The 20872-nt window shown below is 41.4% G+C and overlaps 1 protein-coding gene across 2 annotated transcripts in view; it reads right to left on the reverse strand.

Annotated features, from left to right (window-relative positions):
- Window positions 1-20872, reverse strand: part of PTPRE (protein tyrosine phosphatase receptor type E) — a 187211-nt gene that overhangs the window by 63248 nt on the left and 103091 nt on the right. For both annotated transcript variants that reach the window (XM_084845961.1, XM_084845960.1), the window contains one exon: window positions 15365-15471. In XM_084845961.1, the coding sequence (XP_084702087.1) occupies window positions 15365-15467 (103 nt within the window). In that variant the 5' untranslated portion in view covers window positions 15468-15471. The remainder of the gene's footprint in view (window positions 1-15364; window positions 15472-20872) is intronic.

Here is a 20872-nt window from a genome sequence, read left to right on the forward strand (position 1 = left end):
TGTTACAAACATAACACTTCATCTGTCTGATGAAATGGACTGAAGTCTATGAGAGCTTATACCATAATAAATTTGTTAGTCTTTAAAGGTGCCACAAGACCCTGTTGTTTTTGCTGCAACAAACTAATGCAGCTACACCTCTGGGAATGAGCACAGGGGGTTCTATTTTTCTTGTTTCACTTTTAATGTAATGTATTTAAATTAGAAATAAGTAAGAATAAAGGCCAGTACCACCCAATAATGCATTCCATAAAAGGCAATTATGGTATCTTGAAAACAGCAAAACAGTATGCAAAGATTGACCAAGGCTGCAATCCTATATGCCCTACCTAGGAGTAGGTCCTGCTGAGCTTAGTGGGGTTTACTTCAGAGTAAGCATGCAATAGGACTGCACTATACATCTCATGATTCAAACTATGGCTAAAATCTATCATAGCTTCTTCTTTTTTTGCCTTCATGCTAGTGGTGACTAAATTAGCATTGCAACAACTCCCCAAGCCTTTAAAACCACATAGATCACCAAATGTCACATGTTTATCAAATCACCACCTTCTCTTTTGAGTTTGTTTTGCAGTAGTTAAAGATCTATTTTGCTAAAGAATATTAAACACGGTTTGCTCTTTGTGCTTGCTTTTACTTCTAATTGCCGAGTAAACTGGATTACAAAAAATGTTGGTATAATGATGGATCAAGTTGCATTTGAGGGGTCTCAATCTCATGTACTCTGGCTGCAGCTATGTAAAGCAAACTAAAACGTCTACTAAGTTCAATGTCTACACTGCAGGACTGGGGCATCTCTAGAAAATAAAACATTATAAAGCCTATAATTAGAAAAACACCTTACAACCAGCTGTATTTCTAATTTCTGCAAAGTTGCCATTTAATTTATGGCAGCTTAGGGGAGAACTGTCTGTAGACATAGCTTTGTATCTTGAGAAATCCCATATGTTTCAGGAACATTTCCATATCTCTGTGTAGTGAGTTGCTACCTGGTCAGAAAATGTACCAGCCTAGCCAGTTTCAAGGTTCGTTTACCCACCACCCACCCAATCCCCCAGGCAGCAAAAGTGGGAAGGAGACACTGTGCTGGCTCAGTAGCTCTCCTTATTCATGCAGCCACTCACCACTGCCCCCTCCCTGCTGCCCATTTTGACCAGTTGTTCCAGCAGTCAGACCTTGATTTGCTTGACAGAGCCCTTCAAATGCCCAGTGGAGCCAGCAGATGAGACCAATGCTGGACAGAGCAGCTGGCAGCAGTATTAGCCAGGTGGCAGGGCAAGTGGTGGTGAGGGGGGGCTGCATGTGAGCATGTGTGTGTAAGAGAAGGCCGTTTGTGTGAGTGAGAAAGACAGAAGGCATCTCTACACCAGCCTAAAATCCTGCATTTAAAACGGGGCTTTCTGCTTCCGTTTTAAATGCAGGATCAGGACTCCCTTTTTCAGCTGCTTCCTTTCCCCCCTCTTTCCCCCCCTCCTTCTCCCCGTATCTAAGTCTTCCGTTATATTTCATTGAACTCGCTCCTCTTCTTGCCGCTTTTTCTCTTTTCACGGAGGGAACTCAAGCGGAACAAAATGGGGTAATTTGATAGCTCAATATCCGCGATCTAGTTAAAAATGGAACAAAGGGCATTTATTGCAGGAGATGCCTTGGAGGTTCATGGTAAAAAAATTCCATGAGGGAGCAATCTCAATCACAGGATAAAAGCTCTGTGTGAAGAAAGCCAGAATATGATAGGGGAAACTTAAGAGTATGTGCATATGAAATAGTGTGTGCGTGCAATGGAGAAATGCTTTCTAGATACTTAATTCCTTGAGCAGATAATGCATATTGTGACTGACCTGCAGTGTGTACCATTTTCTTGACTATCATTAATTCATTTGTGTGTGTGTGTGTGTGTGTTGAGGTGGTGGGGAGAGGGGTTAATTCTGTGACTTGGATCTCTTTCTTGAGTGATCTGTTTTTCATGAGTTTTGAGTTCTTTGTCATGGATTCACTAATTGTCTTTTTGACTAGAGATTCCTAGCCTGAGTGTTTCCTATCTGAAATACGGGTAAATATTTCCCCCCTAGAATGTCTTCTAAATGCTTATTCCTTGATACTATGTTGCATGTATATATGTATGTATGTTATACATGGGACTTGATGTGTAGACTGTTCTGACCTGCTTGAATAATGCATGTTTAGTTTTTGCTTTAGGCCTGGGACACAGCATCTGAAATGTGTAAGAATGACATGTATTGGCCTGGTATTATGTAAGGATGTATTGCATAGTAGTAGAGGGCATCTAAGGATAAGCAATAGCGGTACCCCTTGGATGAACATAGTGTTTTTTTCTATCCCTTTACCACTAGATTACACCCCATGACATATAGGCTCTATCCCTTGACCCTACCATGTACTGTCCCATCCAGGTATCAGACTCTTCTTTCAAGAGTAGTTCATGGGTTTCGTATGTACATAGGTGCTTCTTATTCACATATAATCAATACAGGGTAAACATAAATTCCAGCTAACTCCCAGACATGTTAGGATGTGTCCATTTTTCCAGATCTTGTCCCCAGAATAGTACTTCTAAAGTGGTGTGACTGATTATGACTACACGTCCATGTTCTATGGACATGGGGGGAAGTAAATACCTGATTAACTAAAGGACTAAAATTATAGTTATATGCTAACGATATTTTAAATGGTGCATTTTCTTTTGTTAAAACAGTAAAGCAAGTTTCGGTTTGATAAGAAAGTAAGTCTTGTATATATTTCATTATTTACCTGAACTTTCACTTCCCTCCAGATTTTTTTTTTCCTTTATGGTTTCAAAATTTCTGGAAATTGTATATCTCTTCCTCAGGTGTCTGTTTAAAGCTGCAGGTTGCAAAGGAGATATAATCCCATGCTTGCTACAAGTTGCCCACTCCTACTCTAAAGCAAAAAGCCTGAGAGGAGGGGTCTCAAATGAGGGAAAGGGAAGAATAGCAGAAGAAACAGAGGGCCAGTTCACAGGATCAAAATAAGCCACCATGGCTTATTTTAATCACGGCAAGTGGCAAGCATGTGCAGGGCACCATTTCCATAATCACTGCCCAGCTGTGGCTTGTCAGGTCATCCGAATCCAGGAAGCATGGCTTGTTGGGAGTGGGAAACAACTCTCCAATAACCATGGGCCCTGCATGCAACACAATTTCAATAATAATAATAAAGTTTTTTCTGTCTAAATATGCATAGGATTGTGCCTTTAGAGGTCCATGAGCACAGCACGAAGGGAACCCCTCCCCCTCAATATTATTATGAGAAAAGGGAAGAAAAAATCTTTCTATCCCTGCTGTCCATGTTCCTAATTTCAGGTAAGTTCAGATGTGAACTGCCCAGGGGGCGTTGGGTATTGACCGGTATAAATAAATAAACAAACAAACATTAATTTCAGAAATGTCTATTTTCTTTCAGACACTATTCTATCTCTCCCCACCCCCAGTAATCTTTTTTTCTCTACTAGAATAAACCACATTATATATGTTTGTGGGCTGGGATACTGTCACACATAGATTATACACCTTAACGTTAAAATATTTTACTGCTTGTTATTTGCTATTTATGCAATGATAAGGGATGGTTCTTTAAAAGCAAAAACGTGAAACCAATGTGTAATAAATATGACTTACATGTGTTCTTCCTAAACACTACAGGAACAGCTGCTACACTATTTACTTCAGCTATTATAGTACAATTGTCATACCTGTCTCCCCTGGGCATTATGTGGCTTTTGTCCAAAGTTCCTAAAGCAATTAGTATAATGGCCGAGCATAAAAGCTTCAAGTAATGTATTCAATAACGCTTTGCGTGCAAGGGTCTCAAGGGAACACAAGAGGTAAAGGAACTAATGGCAAAACGGAACAGGAGAGAGAAGGGAAACTTCTGAGACCCTTTGCTGCTGATAAGAGAAGGATCTACCTGAGAAAACATACACACGCATCAATGAGAAATATATAGTATGGACAGGAGCTGGACAAGCCAAACTGCCCTTTTCATTTTCTAAATTCATGAAATTCATATGTCAGACAGAATTTTCTTCTCTTTCCCCAGAGGCATCAGAGCAGTTAGCACTGGGATGATAGAAAGCAGTACATCCTGGGGTGAGAGCCCCACATTAACATCCTACTGGCAAAATCAGCTATTCCTTCAGTACTCTCTTGACAATTCTCAGCCAAAATGCCTCTTCAGCCAAGACAAAGGAGATTATTTTGTAGTGCTTAGTGAAATTTTGAATGGTTGCCGACATGGCTATTCTTTACTTTCAGAGGAATGGTAGTGAAAACCTCCAAGATTGAGTTCACCAGGACCTCCTCATGAGTAGGGCATTGCCTCTGGTATTTTGGTGTTTCTGGACAGCAGGGACTAGAGGCACCCATCTGTCAGAGTGCTTTAACTCAGGAAATATCCATGAATGTCCTGAGAATCCATTGGCTCAGAGGAATACCTTGCTAAAGCTGGATGAAGATCAGGAAGTATAGCCATAGTAACTGCCATGTTGGATCAGACCAAGGTCTAGAGAGTCAGCATTCTTTTTCCAACAGTATCCAACAATAACATCTGGTACACAGAGATTCTATTGCAGCTATCAAGCTTAGTAGTCACTGATAGATCCAGCCTCCATGAACTGAAACTTTAGAAGCCATTTAAGCTAGCAGCCCTCATCAAATTTTGTGGCAGTGAATTCCAAAGTTTAATTATGCACTTTTATTAGACATGTAACTTCTACCTCTCAACTCCATGCATGACCCTGATTTCTTTATTATGACAGAAGGGAAAAAAATCACCACACCATTTAAACCTCTTAGATTCCCACATGCTAGACATCTTATTTCTAAACTAAAAAAAAACCTAAAATACTTTAGCCTTTCCTTGTAGGTTGGGCTCATGAACAGAACACAAGCAAGTTCTGATCTTTGTATAAGATTCCCCTTCCTCTCTTAACATGGTACACAGAAAGAATGAGACCTGAGAGGACAGAAACTGCCCTGCCTGGGAGAAAACAGTTGTGGCAGTGTACTAACAGGAAAGAGTGAACACAGCATAATTTGTGTGAACTGCCAAGAACACTTTGGCTATTGGGTTGTTAATAAGTGCAATAAAGAAATAGAATAAATAATAAATAAAATTATGTGAGGTTAGTGCTCCCATGATTCATTTTTTCCAGCCATTCATTTTACTTTCTTTGGGTTTATAAACCTAAACTTTGCTTACAAATTAAGCCCAGCTGAAAAGCCAGTGTGTTTTTTTTCCTCAAAAGATAGTAGACAGGAGGGAAAAAGGAAAGTCTCTTGCCCTCTAAAGCCGTTCTTCTGTCTCTGGGGGTGAAAGCCTTTCCCAAACTATTCCAATTTCTTCAAGGGAGAATTTAAGTATTTTATCAAAGCTCTGTATGGATAGTTGCTACAAACTGGATGTTGGCACTAAGGAATCCGGAATATTTTGGATATGGGCCTGTTCATTTCGGAATGTTGAAGTGTATGGGATAAGAGTGGAAGACAGCAATCTAGAGAAACCTACCAGTCTTTAAATCCCATGGAAACTTAGTGCTTATTTAATTTTATTCCACAGGGTTTCTATGCCAAAATCATTTTAGATTTTGTCTTTTTAGATTTAGCTACCTTTAAATAAGCACCTAGAAGAGTGGCAGCTGCTTCTATATGGTTTGATCCCATATTGTTTAATACATGCACAGGGCTGATCACATGGGACTTTCCTGCTCAACTAGAACCAGACAGAGAGGACACTGATTGGGCGACAGAGATCTATACAATTGTCCCAGCCCAACCCCATCACATGTGCTCTTCTGTATCCTGGGATTGTACCAGGAGGAAGCAGCTCCTATTCTCTGGGGTGCCTTTGTAAGGGGAGCTAGTTCATGCAAGCAAATGTAAACACTGTTGTTGTTGTTCAGTCGTTAAGTCGTGTCCGACTCTTCGTGACCCCATGGACCATAGCACGCCAGGCCTTCCTGTCCTGCGCTCTCTCCCGGAGCATGCTCAAGTCCATAAATGTAAACATACCTTTGATCAAACAAATCACACAAGCAGTAGTATCACCATGCTTTAGCAGTTTCACGAGCAGATGACAGCAATTATCCTGTTCATGTACGATCATTAATACTGTCTCATACTGAAGTTCCAGTCCATTTCCTTGGCCAGAAAAGGTAATAGATGCACTATTTGCCTTGTAAGCAGTGCCGGGTTTAAAAATATTTTTAGCTATAGGAGGGGTGAACATTATACATACAAGTTTCGGGTGGCAATGTCAGTAGCCAATAAGTTTAAAAGTAAGGATACATGTTTGTAGTTTTGTAATAGTGCAGGTTTATTCTGTGTTTTGATTTGGTGTTTAGGTTAACACCATGTCAATGGTTACATTTGGAGATTTTGCAGAATTGGGTACTCTTTTCTCTATATAAGCATGGGTCCTTTAAGGGAAGAAGCATTGGTTTTCTGGTTCTCATTAGGTTTGAAGTTGTTTTAGATATATGTTCTCTTGTGTATGTGTTTTTTATTCTGTTCATGTGTTTTTTATTCTGTTCATGTGTTTTTTATTCTGTTCATGTGTTTTTTATTCTGTTCATGTGTTTTTTTATGTAAATGGCTTTTAATCTCTGTACACTAGGTTTTTTATGTTTTTAATTGTTGTAAACAGCCCAGAGAGCTTTAGCTATTGGGCGGTATAGAAATGTAATCAATAAATAAATACATGGCAACCAAGCCTCTTAGTTTCTGCTATCTGCCAGTTTTTTTTAATGAATTTGAAACCGTCAGTGACATTTTACTGGTGCCTGGGACTACTAGTGTTTATATGCTTTTTTGAAGTTAGAACCTGAAGCGGTTTCCCATTGCTGCTTCGGCTGCTAATGTTTGCATTGAGTGTGCAAAGGTGTACACTTCTGTATATTGCTTATGAGCGTAAGGATGAGCCTTAATTGGTGAGTTCTTTTTTAATCATGTCTATTGTAGTGGCTTTTAAATAATTAATATATTTTTTTAATTTTATGCTTCTGGATCGTGATACTATTATTACTGACTCAGAACTTTTCTGTACAAGGCTTTTAAGCTGCTGTATCTATTTTCAGTTTTGTTGCAGAACTGAGATCTGAACACTACAGGAACAGCACTTCCTTTCCTGCTTTTCCACTACAAAACCTCTACATGACACTGTGGCATAGTGGAATAATTACACAAGTAGAAAAAGCATTTTCTTTTCCTTTCACAAATAGTACTGCATTCTCCGCACTCTAAAAACACTTGCCAAAAGTTATTTTTAAAAACACTGAGTGTAAACATTTATTTATTTATTAGATTTAATAGCCCCCCTTCATGGTTCACTGCCTTGTTGTGGCGAAGGGGCTTGCGTAACTCAGTGAAGCCATAAGCTATGCTGTGCAGGGCCACCCAAGATGGACAGGTCATGGCGGAGAGTTCTGACAAAATGTGGTCCACTGGAGAAGGAAATGGCAACCCACTCCAGTATTCTTGCCAAGAAAACCCCATGGAACGTAGCACAAGGCTAAAAGATATGATGCTGGAAGATGAGCCCCTCAGGTCGGAAGGTGTCCAATATACTACTGGGGAAGAGCAGAGGGAAGTTCCAACTAGCGCCAGAAAGAGTGAAGCGGCTGGGCCAAAGCTGAAAGGACACTCAGCTGTGGAGGTGTCTGTGGTGAAAAGAAAGTCCGATGCTGTAAAGAACAATATTGTTTAAGAATCTGGAATGTAAGATCAATGAATCAAGGTAAGCTGGAGGTGGTCAAACATGAGATGGCAAGATTGAACATCGACTTCTTGGGAATCAGCGAACTAAAATGGACAGGCATGGGCAAATTTAATTCAGGTGACCATCATATCTACTACTGTGGGCAAGAATCCCTTAGAAGAAATGGAGTAGCACCCATAGTCAATAAAAGGGTGGGAAAAGCAGTCCTGGGGTACAATCTCAAAAACAGTAGAATGATCTCAGCACAAATCCAAGGCAAACCATTCAACATCACAGTAATTCAAGTCTATGCCCCAACCACTGAGGCCAAAGAAGCTGAGGTTGATCGGTTCTATGAAGACCTACAACACTTTCTAGAACTAACACCAAAAAAAGATGTCCTTTTCATCATAGGGGATTGGAATGCTAAAGTAGGAAGTCAAGAAATCACCGGAATAACAGGCAAGCATGGCCTTGGTGTACAAAATGAAGCAGGACAAAGGCTAATAGAGTTCTGCCAAGAGAACACGCTGATAATAGCAAACACTCTTTTCCAACAGCACAAGAGGCGACTCTACACATGGACATCACCAGATGGTCAATATCGAAATCAGATTGATTATGTCCTTTGCAGCCAAAGATGGAGAAGCTCTATACAGTCAGTAAAAACAAGACCTGGAGCTGACTGTGGCTCAAATATACAGTGGAGGTGAGGAATAGACTTAAGGGATTAGATCTGATAGACAGAGTGCCTGAGGAACTATGGACGGAGGTCCGTAACATTATTCAAGAGGCAGCAACTCAATCCATCCCTAAGAAAAAGAAATGCAAGAAAGCAAAGTGGCTGTCTGATGAGGCTTTACAAGTAGCTGAGGAAAGAAGGGAAGCGACAAGCAAGGGAGAAAGGGGAAGATCTATCCAACTGAATGCAGAGTTCCAGAGAATAGCAAGGAGAGACAAGAAGGTCTTCTTAAATGAACAATGCAAAGAAATCAAGGAAAACAACAGAATGGGAAAGACCAGAGATCTTTTCAAGAAAATCGGAGATCTCAAGGGAACGTTTTGTGCAAAGACGGGCATGATAAAGGACAAAGAAGGCAGGGACCTAACAGAAGCAGATGAGATTAAGAAGAGGTGGAAAGAATACACAGAAGAACTATACAGGAAAGATCTGAATGTCCCTGATAGCCATGATACTGCGGTCACAGAACTTGAGCCGGACATCCTCGAGAGTGAAGTCAAGTGGGCCTTAGGAAGCATTACTAACAACAAAGCCAGCGAAGATGACAGTATTCCAGCTGAGCTATTTAAAATCCTAAAAGATGATGCTGTTAAAGTGCTGCACTCAATATGCCAACAAATTTGGAACACTCAACAGTGGCCGCAAGACTGGAAAAGGTCAGTTTACATTCCAATTCCAAAGAAGGGCAACGCCAAAGAGTGTTCAAACTACCGTACAATGGTGCTCATTTCACATGCCAGCAAGGTTATGCTCAAAATCCTACAAGCTAGGCTTCAGCAGTATGTGAACTGAGAACTACCGGAAGTACAAACTGGGCTTCAAAGAGGCAGAGGAACTAGAGATCAAATCGTCAACATTCACTGGATCATGGAGAAAGCAAAAGAATTCCAGAAAAATGTCTATTTCTGCTTCATTGACTATGCTAAGGCCTTTGATTGTGTGGATCACAACAAACTGTGGCAAATTGTTAAAGAGATGGGAGTACCAGCCCACCTTACCTGTCTCCTGAGAAACCTGTACGAGGGTCAAGAAGCAACAGTAAGAACAGGACATGGAACAACCAATTGGTTCAAAATTGGGAAAGGAGTATGACAAGGCTGCATATTGTCGCCCTGCTTATTTAACTTATATGCAGAGTACATCATGAGAAACGCCAGGTTGGATTAATCACAGGTCGGAATTAAGATTGCCGGGAGAATTATCAACAACCTCAGATATGCAGACAATACCACCCTAATGGCAGAAAGCGAAGAAGTTCTAAACAGCCTCTTGTTGAGGGTAAAAGTGGAGAGTGCAAAAGCTGGTTTGAAATTCAACATTAAAAAAAATGAAGATCATGGCATCTGGCCCCATCACTTCCTGGCATATAGAAGGGGAAGAAATGGAAGCAGTGACAGATTTTATTTTCTTGGGCAGACGGCGACTGTAGCCATGAAATTAAAAGACGCTTGCTCCTTGGGAGGAAAGCTATGGCAAACCTAGACAGCATAGGAAGAAGCAGAGACATCACCTTGCCGACAGAGGTCCATATAATCAAAGCTATGGTTTTCCCAGTAGTAATGTATGGCTGTGAGAACTGGACTATTAGGAAGGCTGAGCGCTGAAGAACTGATGCTTTCGAACTGTGGTGCTGGAGAAGACACTTATGAATCCCCTGGACTGCAAGGAGGTCAAATCAGTCAAATTAACAACTGAACAACAACAAATTTATTAGCTGCCCATCTGGCCAGCTACCCAGCCACTCTAGGCAGCATACAATACTAATAACACAAATTACAACGAATTTACATAATCAACTGAACAAAACAACATAACAAAACAAAGCTGCTCTAAAAAAACCCTAACCCACCCCAAATGCCCACCTGAACAGCCAGGTTTTGAAAGCCTGGTGGAAGCTCATCAAAGAGGGGAATGGCGGAGGTCACTAGAGAGGGTATTCCACAGAGTGGGGGCCACCCTAGTCCTCACCAGCCTAGCTGTCCTGGCTGATGGGACAGACAGAAGGCCTACCGAGGCTGATCTCGTTGAGTGATTTCCCTGGTATTGTTGGAGGTGCTCCTTAAGATAGACTGGGCCAGAATCATATAGGGTTTTAAAGGTCATTGCCAACATCTTGAATTGGGCCCAGAAAACAACTGGTAACCAGTGCAACTCCTTCAGCATTGGAGTGATGTGATCTCACTGATGGCTGCCTTTAATCAGGTGGGATGCCGCATTCTGCACTAGCTGCAACTTCCGAACTGTCTTCAAGGGTAACCTACAGAGCATTATGGTAGTCTACGCAAGAGGAGACCAGGGCATGAACTACTGATGGGAGCAGATGGTTAGGGATATGGGGCGCAGACGCCATATCAGATGGAGGTGGTACAGCGCTGCCCGGCTCCCAGCTGACACCTGAGCCTCCATGGACAGCTGGATCAATATTGTATATTTTATGGTCGTAATGATCATAATAAAATTTATCTATGTGTACATGTCAAGCCTTTGGGGTCATCTCATTCACTGTGAATTAAAAAACCATTACAGAGCTCTTCTGCAGTCCATAATCACAGTACTATGAATGATTCATAACAACTGAGTTTTCATTCTTTTTGTTCTATCCAGGTTTGCTTATGCTTCCAAATAAAGGCACTGCTTCAATAAGGAAAACATAGATGTGTAAATCCAGGAAATTCTCATCTGGAAAAGAAAGTTCTCTGGTCAATGTCTATCTGTTTCACATGCCAATGTACTTTTCTCCAAGAGCCCGTTATTTTGGCCATAATCTAGAGATTATGCCCCACTAGAAGTTTTTTTTGTTAAGAGTTTCCCTCTCAGTAGCTATCACTACAGAACCCCCAGACTTGTATCTTATCGGGCAGTATCCAGCCATGTCATTCCGTTAGTACAAATGACATTCTGCTACCAGAAACTAGGTCCTGAACTACACACAAGAGGAAAATCCAACTAAAGTTACAATTGCACAATGGAAAGATTTGATGGAGCTCTGTTAGCACTTTTTGAGTTTGAGGAATGACACCATTGAATACTGCCCAATGTTTCCTCATGTTTAAAAATCAGTTGGATGCAAGAACTACTGTATAGGAAATATTTGTTTGTACATGCAGAGTATTTTGCTCAAGTTTCTCTGTTGGCATGTTTTCATGTAAACCTAATACACTACTTTTTAAGCTCCTTTTCCTCTCCTTCCTTGTATGTATTGATTTGTCCAAATAACTGAGGCTATGTTGCTTCCAAATATTGTTTTTGTGTTGTAATAGCTATTGATGGTTTTGAGATCCAAAAAGACCTCAGGAAGAAGACAGATGCTACATGGGGAAGGGGTGGAGCCAGTCTGGAAGTCCTCACATCCAAATGTGCCTCTTCCTCTCTGAGCTTGAAAAAATGGTTCTCAAAGTTTGCAGCAGAAGTTGTGGAGGGAGGAGCAACACTGGCAGCCACACCACTGGCTGGCATCTGGAATTTGAGTTCTGAAGCTAGACTTAGTCCACAATTTCACTGTTACTATTATGTCTGTTTTCACCTTGACCAATAGTTGCTTCCCCAAATCTCTCCTTCCGAACCATAATGGACACTGCAGATCCTGTAGCCATCCTTGTTTGTCGACTGGCCTGTTGCAAGCGATTAGATTGAGCTCACTAGGAGGGCTTCCCTTCTTTGTCATGCTTGAGGAGTCCCAATTTTCTTCTTCTTTACTAAGGTTCCTAACAACACAGAGAATTCTTAAAGCTGAAACATGAGGAGTGTCCAGAAGTGACACTGTGCAAAACTATCTGGAGCATATGAATACTGCTTGGGGCATAGGAAGTTGCCTTATACCAAGTCAGAGCATTGATCCATCTAGTTAAACACTGCCTGCATTGACTGGCAGCAGCACTCCAAGGTTCAGACAGGGGTCTTTCCCAGACCTAACTGGAGATGCTAGGGACCGATTTTGAGACCACCTGTATCCAAAGCATATGCTCTGTCACTGCGTTGTAGCCCTTCCCCTGCGGTAGCAGCAAAATGTTTAGAAAACAGGTGAGTCAGGATCCATGACTGGGTCTTGGACAGTCTTAACAGTAGCACCACCACCACTTTCTTTATTTGCTTGTTTTTAAAAGAAGAAGAAAGGTGAAAAAAAGAGAGGGGTAAATATACAATAAGAATTGTAAAAGGAGGCCCTAAGTTGTAAATTGTGGTGAGAGGTAGATCCTGGTTCTAAAAATGCTTATGACTGCTTATTCAGTTAATCAGAAAAACCTGACCCAAGAAATAAACTGACATTTTGAATAAGATATGTAAGCTTATTTAGACACACATGAGTTCAGCAAGAGGAAGAGTAGGTCAGTTTCAAGTCAGCTGTTACTATTTTATGTTTTGGATTAAATGCAGTTAAATTAAAATCTTAAAGTTATCATGGGTTTGTAGCAGCAATAAAAGTTTGATTCTTGCTCTTCAACCAAGAAGAGTTATCAAATATCTACTGGCAGCACTTAATGATAAGTACTGGGCTGTTGAAGCTTCTTATCAGTAATTCTGAAGACTCTTAACCTAGTATATAACTCTATAAATATTATTACAAAGGCTGACAGAAACACTGCTTGATTAGAACTCTGTCTTGATTAGAATGTCAATATGCGGATGACACGCAGCTCTACCTCTCGTTCAAATCTTCACCAAGGTTGGTCGTAGAATCCCTGTCCAAATGTCTGGAGACGGTGAGTGGCTGGATGGGGAGGAAGAAGCTGAAGCTGAACCCTGACAAGACCGAGGTACTTTTGGTGGGAGACAAGAGGAGGCTGGGGGATGCTGACCTGGTGTTGAATGGGGTACGGCTACCCTTGAAAGACCAGGTCCGCAGCCTGGGGGTCATTTTGGACTCCCAGCTGTCCATGGAGGCTCAGGTGTCAGCTGTGAGCCGGACAGCGCTGTATCAACTCCATCTGATATGGTGGCTGCGCCCCTTACTTCCCAACCATCTGCTCCCATCAGTACATGCCCTGGTCTCCTCTCGTTTAGACTACTGTAATGTGCTCTACGTGGGGTTACCCTTGAAGATGGTTTGGAAGCTGCAGCTGGTACAGAACTCGGCGGCTCGCCTGATTAAAGGCAGCCGCTGGTGAGATCACATCACCCCAGTGCTGAAGGAGTTGCACTGGTTACCAGTTGTTTTCCAGGCCAAATTCAAGGTGTCGATTTTGACCTTTAAAGCCCTATATGGTTCCGGCCCAGCCTATCTTAAGGAGCGCCTCCAGCAACACCAGACAGACCGCTTAACAAAATCAACCTCAGATGGCCTTCTCTCTGTCCCATCCGCCAGGACAGCTAGACTGGTGGGGACAAGGGACAGGGCCTTTTCTGTGTCGGCCCCCACTCTGTGGAACTCCCTCCCTAGGGAACTCCACCATGCCCCCTCTTTAATGAGCTTCCACTGTGCATTAAAAACGTGGTTGTTCAGGCAGGCATTTGGGGTGGGTTAGGGCATTTTAGAAAATGTTTTTGTTGTAGAATTTTATTGTTTTAAACTGTTTTATTATATGCTTGTACATCGCCCAGAGTGGCTGGGTGACCAGCCGGATGGGTGATTAATAAATTTAATAAATAAATAAATAAATAAATAGAACTCTGTCTGTTTCAAACATTTTTAATGTAGCTTTTTATTTGTTCTATATCTACCAATTAGGCTAGGCCACTGCAGATTGCTTACAAAAATATTTTAACTATGGACCAGTTCTTTGCACATTGTACAGTTAATGGAAATGTTATTCTATTGCCCATAGTCCATCTTAATCTACCCTAAACTTCAGTAAAGTTGCATATGCTCTCCATATCAGGGAAATTCACCTTATAGCCAGAGCCAGAATCTTCCTAGCTTAGGGCTAGGACAAAGGATAAGAAACAAATGTAACATAGGATAAGAAACAAGGAATCATAGAATCATAGAATAGTAGGGTTGGAAGGAACAAGATCATCGAGTCCAACCCCCTGCTCAGTGCAAATCGTGCAAATAAACAAACATTCATATAACACTTTCAAGTGTTCAAAGTGCTTAACATACATTACCTAGTTATAATCCTTACAACAAACCTATACAGTAAACCAGCATTATTATCCCCATATTACAGATGGACAGGAGGCAGACAGGCTTGCCTAAGGCTTCCTAATACATTCATGGCAGAAAGGGGGGACTTCCTGATCCACAGTTCCGTCTCTTAACCATTACACCACACTATTGATTTTTGCTCAAAAGTATCACACTCAAAATTTAAGTTACATAGCAGCAATGACCCTGTCCCCAACAGTATGGACAGGATTTTTAGGCTAACTGGTGTGGTGGGAGAGCTATGAATGGATGAAAATTTGAAGTACTAAGGAGTGAGAGAATGTGAACACATACTGGTAGTCACTGGTTCATGTTGAGCCTCTCTTGCTGTTCACTGAATTGTTAGACTGTCAAAAGCTTTGAAATCAGAGCTGCAAGAGAGCTTGCTTCCTCTTATTTCCCACCTGAAGCAAGTTGATAGAAGGGAAACTGCAAGGGAGTAACAGTTAGACTGATGGCAGTTAATTGTTATTTGGGGAATAGAGCAAGTTGACTGCCACATAGGATTTAGACAGAAAAGGAACACCTCAGAGAAGACTCTGGAGGAGATTATCACAATATTCAAATTGTCAATAGGAGCAGAACAGCAATCGTCAACAGATCCATTACTCATATTGTGGATAGTGTTCAACATATAAGGGCCAGGAAGCCCATTACAGAGGGATACCATGATTCTTAAAGTTTGTGACATATTGATATAAAAATGCTAAAACAGTAGCATCTGAAATGAACGAGCTGGAAAATATTCATGATATATATGAACAAGACTTACCCAAACTGACCCCAAAAATTCAAGGTTTCCTTACTTGTTGTTGTATCATTAGGTGATATAGTTCCATTGCCATGTAATGCTCCAATGTGTAGAAAACTAATAGAAATTAGCAAGACAGAACTGCAGTATTCCATCATGGACCTGTCAAGCAGACATGAAAACATATAAAAGCCATACTAAAAATAAATATTCAAAAAGTCATGTTGACATTCTAGTACAATGAAGGGTTGAGGTTTTTGTTTTTTAAATTTCCAAAGTTTTCTAAGATTAGTGCAATCACTAGTCTAGTACTCCAAGTCTTAGAGCATGAAACATTTTGGTATTCACACATAGTTTAACTATACAGAATATGTTTCCTTATACTGGTGTAAGGGGTCGTGGCCCTAATTCAGATAGGGATCATGGCAATCTAGAAGGGGGTAAACCTTTCCTCCTATCCATTTTTCCCAAAATCCCCCTGTCATGGGGTGTGGGTAGAATTTCAGAGAAAATGGGGGGGAGGTTTAACCCCCACTCCCAGATTGCCATGGTCCCAAATCATACACAGCTAACCTATGTGTGATTACCAGAACATTTCATTTGGTTCTTAGTCTCTGTCCTTTTGACTTCACGGGGTTCCAAGGTTGAATAATTAAGCTATTAGAAGACTTTCCTATACACATACCAAAAATAAAAGCTTACTCCTTGGAGCTGCTTCAGACATTATACAGATGTTGCAACATGGAACACACCCCACCCTTCTTATTTTCAACCCTTCTTCTGTAATATGCAAAGTGGTTATTCTCTCTTCTTCCCCCACATTTGGGATGGAGTACTTCAGCGTAGGAACAATGCACAAGTTCCCATACTGCATGTTACATGGGAAGTGCAAAAAGAGGAAATGCAAATCATACACATCTCCTCTGCTGCTGATTATTTGTAACATCGAAAAGCTTGCATTGATTACAGACACCGTTCTTGTTGAAGAAAGAAAGAAAAAGTGAAACACATTTTTATGAATTGAAAGCTAAACAACATATGCAGATAGAACAAATTCCTAGGTCCTGCGATGATCATTTTGTAACAATCTGCTAATGTTCTAGCCACGATGTTCTTGCTAACATCATTTTATATAGAGAGAGTTACTGTTTTCTACTTGGTGTTTTTCCCACAAGAAAATATTAAGTATTCAATTGTCTCACCTGCAGTCTGAAGTAGTACAGGTCTGAATATCAACTCCATTAATAGAAAAATAACTTATATCCCAAAATTATATTCTTGTAAAGGACTCTTTGTGCTACCACATTTAGATTTTATAATGCAGACTTGCAGTATATTTTTGACTCTCAAAACCACAGACATACAGTAATAGGCTCAATCCCATCTACCACGGGCAAAGCACTGATGTGTGTATGGAATCCCATAGAGATAGGAAATCTTTTTTCTTTTCAAGATCTGCATTACCTTGGTTGAAGCCTATTGGGGTCTAGATTCTAGCAGTGGGTGGGGCCAGAGCCTCAAGTGGGTGTGGTTACAGATGTAACTCTTACTTTTGTTCACTATGCAACAGATGTTGGGGAGGGGGGTTGGGGAAACACATCTGCATCCAGGCAGTTTCCTTCCCCAACTTGTGCAAAGTTCTCTCCATCAGCTTTGTAACTGGAGGACAGGTGGGAATGGGATGCAGTAAAGGTTGTGAGGGATAATAGCTTGCGGAGAGACTAGAAGTCCAAATTGAGAGGCCTGGAAGCCCATGGGCCAGAGTTTCCCGCCCCTACCATAGGGCAGAACCATTTTTTCCTCTTCTCCATCCGTACTCACAGACATTCAGCAAAACAAGCCATTATGGGAAATGGGACACCTCTGCATGCCTCCCATATCCCCATCCAGCTCTCCTCCTCCTGCTCAATCAATGAGCACTAGCCCTTGACCAAGTGGAGGAGTAGGGCAGGGATTTGGGAGGCACAGGCCTCCCATTCTCTGTAACAAATAGGGTGTCCACTTATATCTCACCAAAAACGATGGAAATGCATCACCAAAAAAGAGGACAAAAGAGGACAACAATTTGCATGACATCTGCATATACAAATGCATATGTATAGGTGCAAATTTATTAATAATAACTATAATTTAAATAGAAAACAATACATCTCACTATAGCAGAGAAGAATGAGCTAAGTGACCTGTGGGCCTGCTCAAGCTCCCATCCATGTATAAAGTGTTGAAGGACAACTTCAAGGTTCCTGTTCTCCCTCCTTATGGTTCTATTTACTTGAAATCAGACTTGGGCTGGACACCTTTTGAAAGGGGACACCTTCAAATAGAGGACTGTCACCTGCCTGTAAAGAAGGACACCTGGCTACACCAGTAACAGCCTGGCACAATTCCTGTGCATATACCCATGTATACATAATGGACTGAATCCATTATATTTTAAAATATTATTTCATTCAAAATTCACTTGTACAGATGAAGGATTTTACTTCTTAGTAAACATGCATAGGATTACGTTATAAATGTGGGAGGGGGGCAGTTGTAACTTTTTTTTCTTTATGGAAATATACCAGCAGAGACACAAATCCTGGCAGCTTTATAACACTTTAACTTGAACATGTGAAACAACACGAAGGTAGGTGTGTGTTTGTTGATTTGTGGTCATTTCCCCCCAAATTTAAATGGTTTGCATATCTGAGACAACAAAATCAGGAAACAACTTCTCTGAAGGGTATGAATGTGTAACAAAGGGTCAAAGGCTGTAATTCAGTAATACTGATTACATCATCAACCTTTCCTTAAAGTACTATGTTGTTGTTGTTGTTCAGTCGTTAAGTCATATCCGACTCTTCCTGACCCCATGGACCATAGCAAACATCTCAAATCAAAACATATTTTTTTAGCCTTAGACAGCCTGTTTCACTTCACTAGTCACTGACAATCTCAGTAATTACAGGATAAACTACACTCCAAAAATTGACTCCATTCTTGGCTGGATTTCTTTTAGACACATTGTTACAAACAAAGCAAGTAAACACCTAAATTTGGTACTCCAAAATCTGTTAAATTGACATAGACAGATTCTGCCAGATGGGATCACTGTTCGGAAAGTAGTAAAGTTATAATTGACAGCAATGAGTAATATAGGCAGTATATAAAACTGTTATAAAACAGTTCATAGATGGTAAACTTAAGATGGTACCCTCACTTTGTATTTGGGTCTACAATGAGACATGAGAGGCAGTTTCTCAAGTGTGCAGCATGGGCTTTGGAGGTCATTTTTCAAAGCCCTGTTATAGTTTAAGTCAAGATTTCAAAAGTGTAAGAGTAATATCTGTGGTGTCTATCCCTTTTCTATGAAATGTCCTCTGAATTGCCTAAATCCTTGTATGATTAAAATAAAGAAGTACTATGCCACTTCCAGTATATGTTTTGCTGACAAGGGCTAAAGTAGCTATAAGTGTTGAAGTTTTAGTAATTCTTAGGTTCAGTGAGGGGAAGGGGGAGTGACTGAGACAGACAGACAGCACATCATATTGGCTATGTTAAGATTCAATGCTAAACGAAGATTTAGTGTTATGAAAATAAGCCACAGAAGCCTTAGGCCTCCACACACACACCCCCTCCATATCTGGAACAGTCATGAGGAGATCATCAGAATTTTGCACTACCATTTTAACCATGGTTTGGTGTGTCATTCAAACGCTGTAGTTAATGTTAGCTATGGCTTTTTGAAAGAAGCCAGCTTCATAAACTATGGTTTAAAGTTCATTTGTTTCAACAAATCATAGTTCAGATCAGCCACTGTTTGTCAGAGTTCAGATTTCATGACAAGCTCAAGTTAATAAAAAACTGAAATGAAAGCTGCCAATCTAATCCTTGTGGCTGTGCCAGATATGGGGTGGGGTGCAGGGGAAGCACATGAGTCCAAGGTTTGCTGCAGCTCATTCCCATAATGGTAAACCATGGTTTAGCATTACATCCAAACGAGGCCAGTCTTAACCTGTCCCAAAACTTCATGTAGGGTAGGACGCAAATGTGATAAATGAATTAATGAACAGCTAGGCTAATATTTAGTTTTCATAAACCACAAGTATAAAAAACTACTTCTTCTTGTGTTAGTTCTATACAAACCAATGCCCAATTTGACTATTCTGATGACACCAAAAGATAGCACAAAGTTTAAACTTTGGGCTGTGCACTGCTTCGGCCTGAGGCCCGAACCCTGAATCAAAGCAGGCTGCTTCAGGTCACTTTGAGCCCAGGTCACTTTATTGCAGGGAGCCACCATTTTAAAAATGGCAACTTTCAGGAACTTCCAGGAGGTTACCATTTTAAAATGTCCGCCTCGGGACCTGGCGACGGTGGCAATGGTGGCGGAGATGGCAGAGGCGAGGAGAAGGTGGAGAAGGTGGGAGTGAAGGCAGCAGTGGAGAAGACAGCGGTGAGGAGAAGGCATTAGTAGAGGTGGCAGCGGCAGCAGAGAAAGCAGCAGCAGAGGAGGCGGCGGCGGTGAAGGCGCAGAGGTGGCGACGGAGGAGGAAAAGGTGGCAACAAGGTAAGGAGCTGGGAGGTTGCGCGGGGGCATCAGGGAGGGAACTGAAGCGGGGTTTGGCATCCGAATCCTGCTTCAGGTTCGGAGTCGGGTCAGAGGGCCCCCAAATCGGCCTGACCCAAATCGTGCCCCCATCCAAAGCCGCGAAGCATCTTCCGAGTCAGATCAGGGGCACAGCCCTAGTTTAAACCATGTGATGGGGAATGATACCCATTTTTGCCTGATAAACTAGTAGTCTGGCAAGAAACCTATTTTAGAATTTACTGAACTAGAAAAAGGAAAAGGATATTTTCCTGCCATGTTTGTAAAATATGTTCATTAATGGTAAAATATTTCTATTTACTCAGATATTAGATTATTGTATATTGTATTGTTGTAAATGGATCACTGCCTTGTTGTGGCGAAGGGGCTTGCGTAACTCAGTGAAGCCATACGCTATGCCGTGCAGGGCCACCCAAGATGGACAGGTCATGGCAGAGAGTTCTGACAAAATGTGGTCCACTGGAGAAGGAAATGGCAACCCACTCCAGTATTCCTGCCAAGAAAACCCCATGGAACGTATCACAAGGCTAAAAGATATGAGGCCGGAAGATGAGCCCCACAGGTCGGAAGCCGTCCAATATACTACTGGGGAAGAGCAGAGGGTATTTCCAAGTAGCACCAGAAAGAATGAAGCGGCTGGGCCAAAGCCGAAAGGACACTCAGCTGTGGAGGTGTCTGTGGTGAAAAGAAAATCCGATGCTGTAAAGAACAATATTGTTTAGGAACCTGGAATGTCAGATCAATGAATCAAGGTAAGCTGGAGGTGGTCAAACATGAGATGGCAAGATTGAACATCGACATCTTGGGAATCAGCGAACTAAAATGGACAGGCATGGGCGAATTTAATTCAGGTGACATCATATCTACTATTGTGGGCAAGAATCCCTTAGAAGAAATGGAGTAGCAATCATAGCCAACAAAAGGGTGGGAAAAGCAGTACTGGGGTACAATCTCAAAAACGATAGAATGATC

The sequence above is a fragment of the Heloderma suspectum genome, chromosome 3 (genome assembly GCF_057233095.1).
Source record: "Heloderma suspectum isolate Gila_16-S chromosome 3, 16-S_ref, whole genome shotgun sequence".
NCBI lineage: Eukaryota > Metazoa > Chordata > Lepidosauria > Squamata > Helodermatidae > Heloderma > Heloderma suspectum.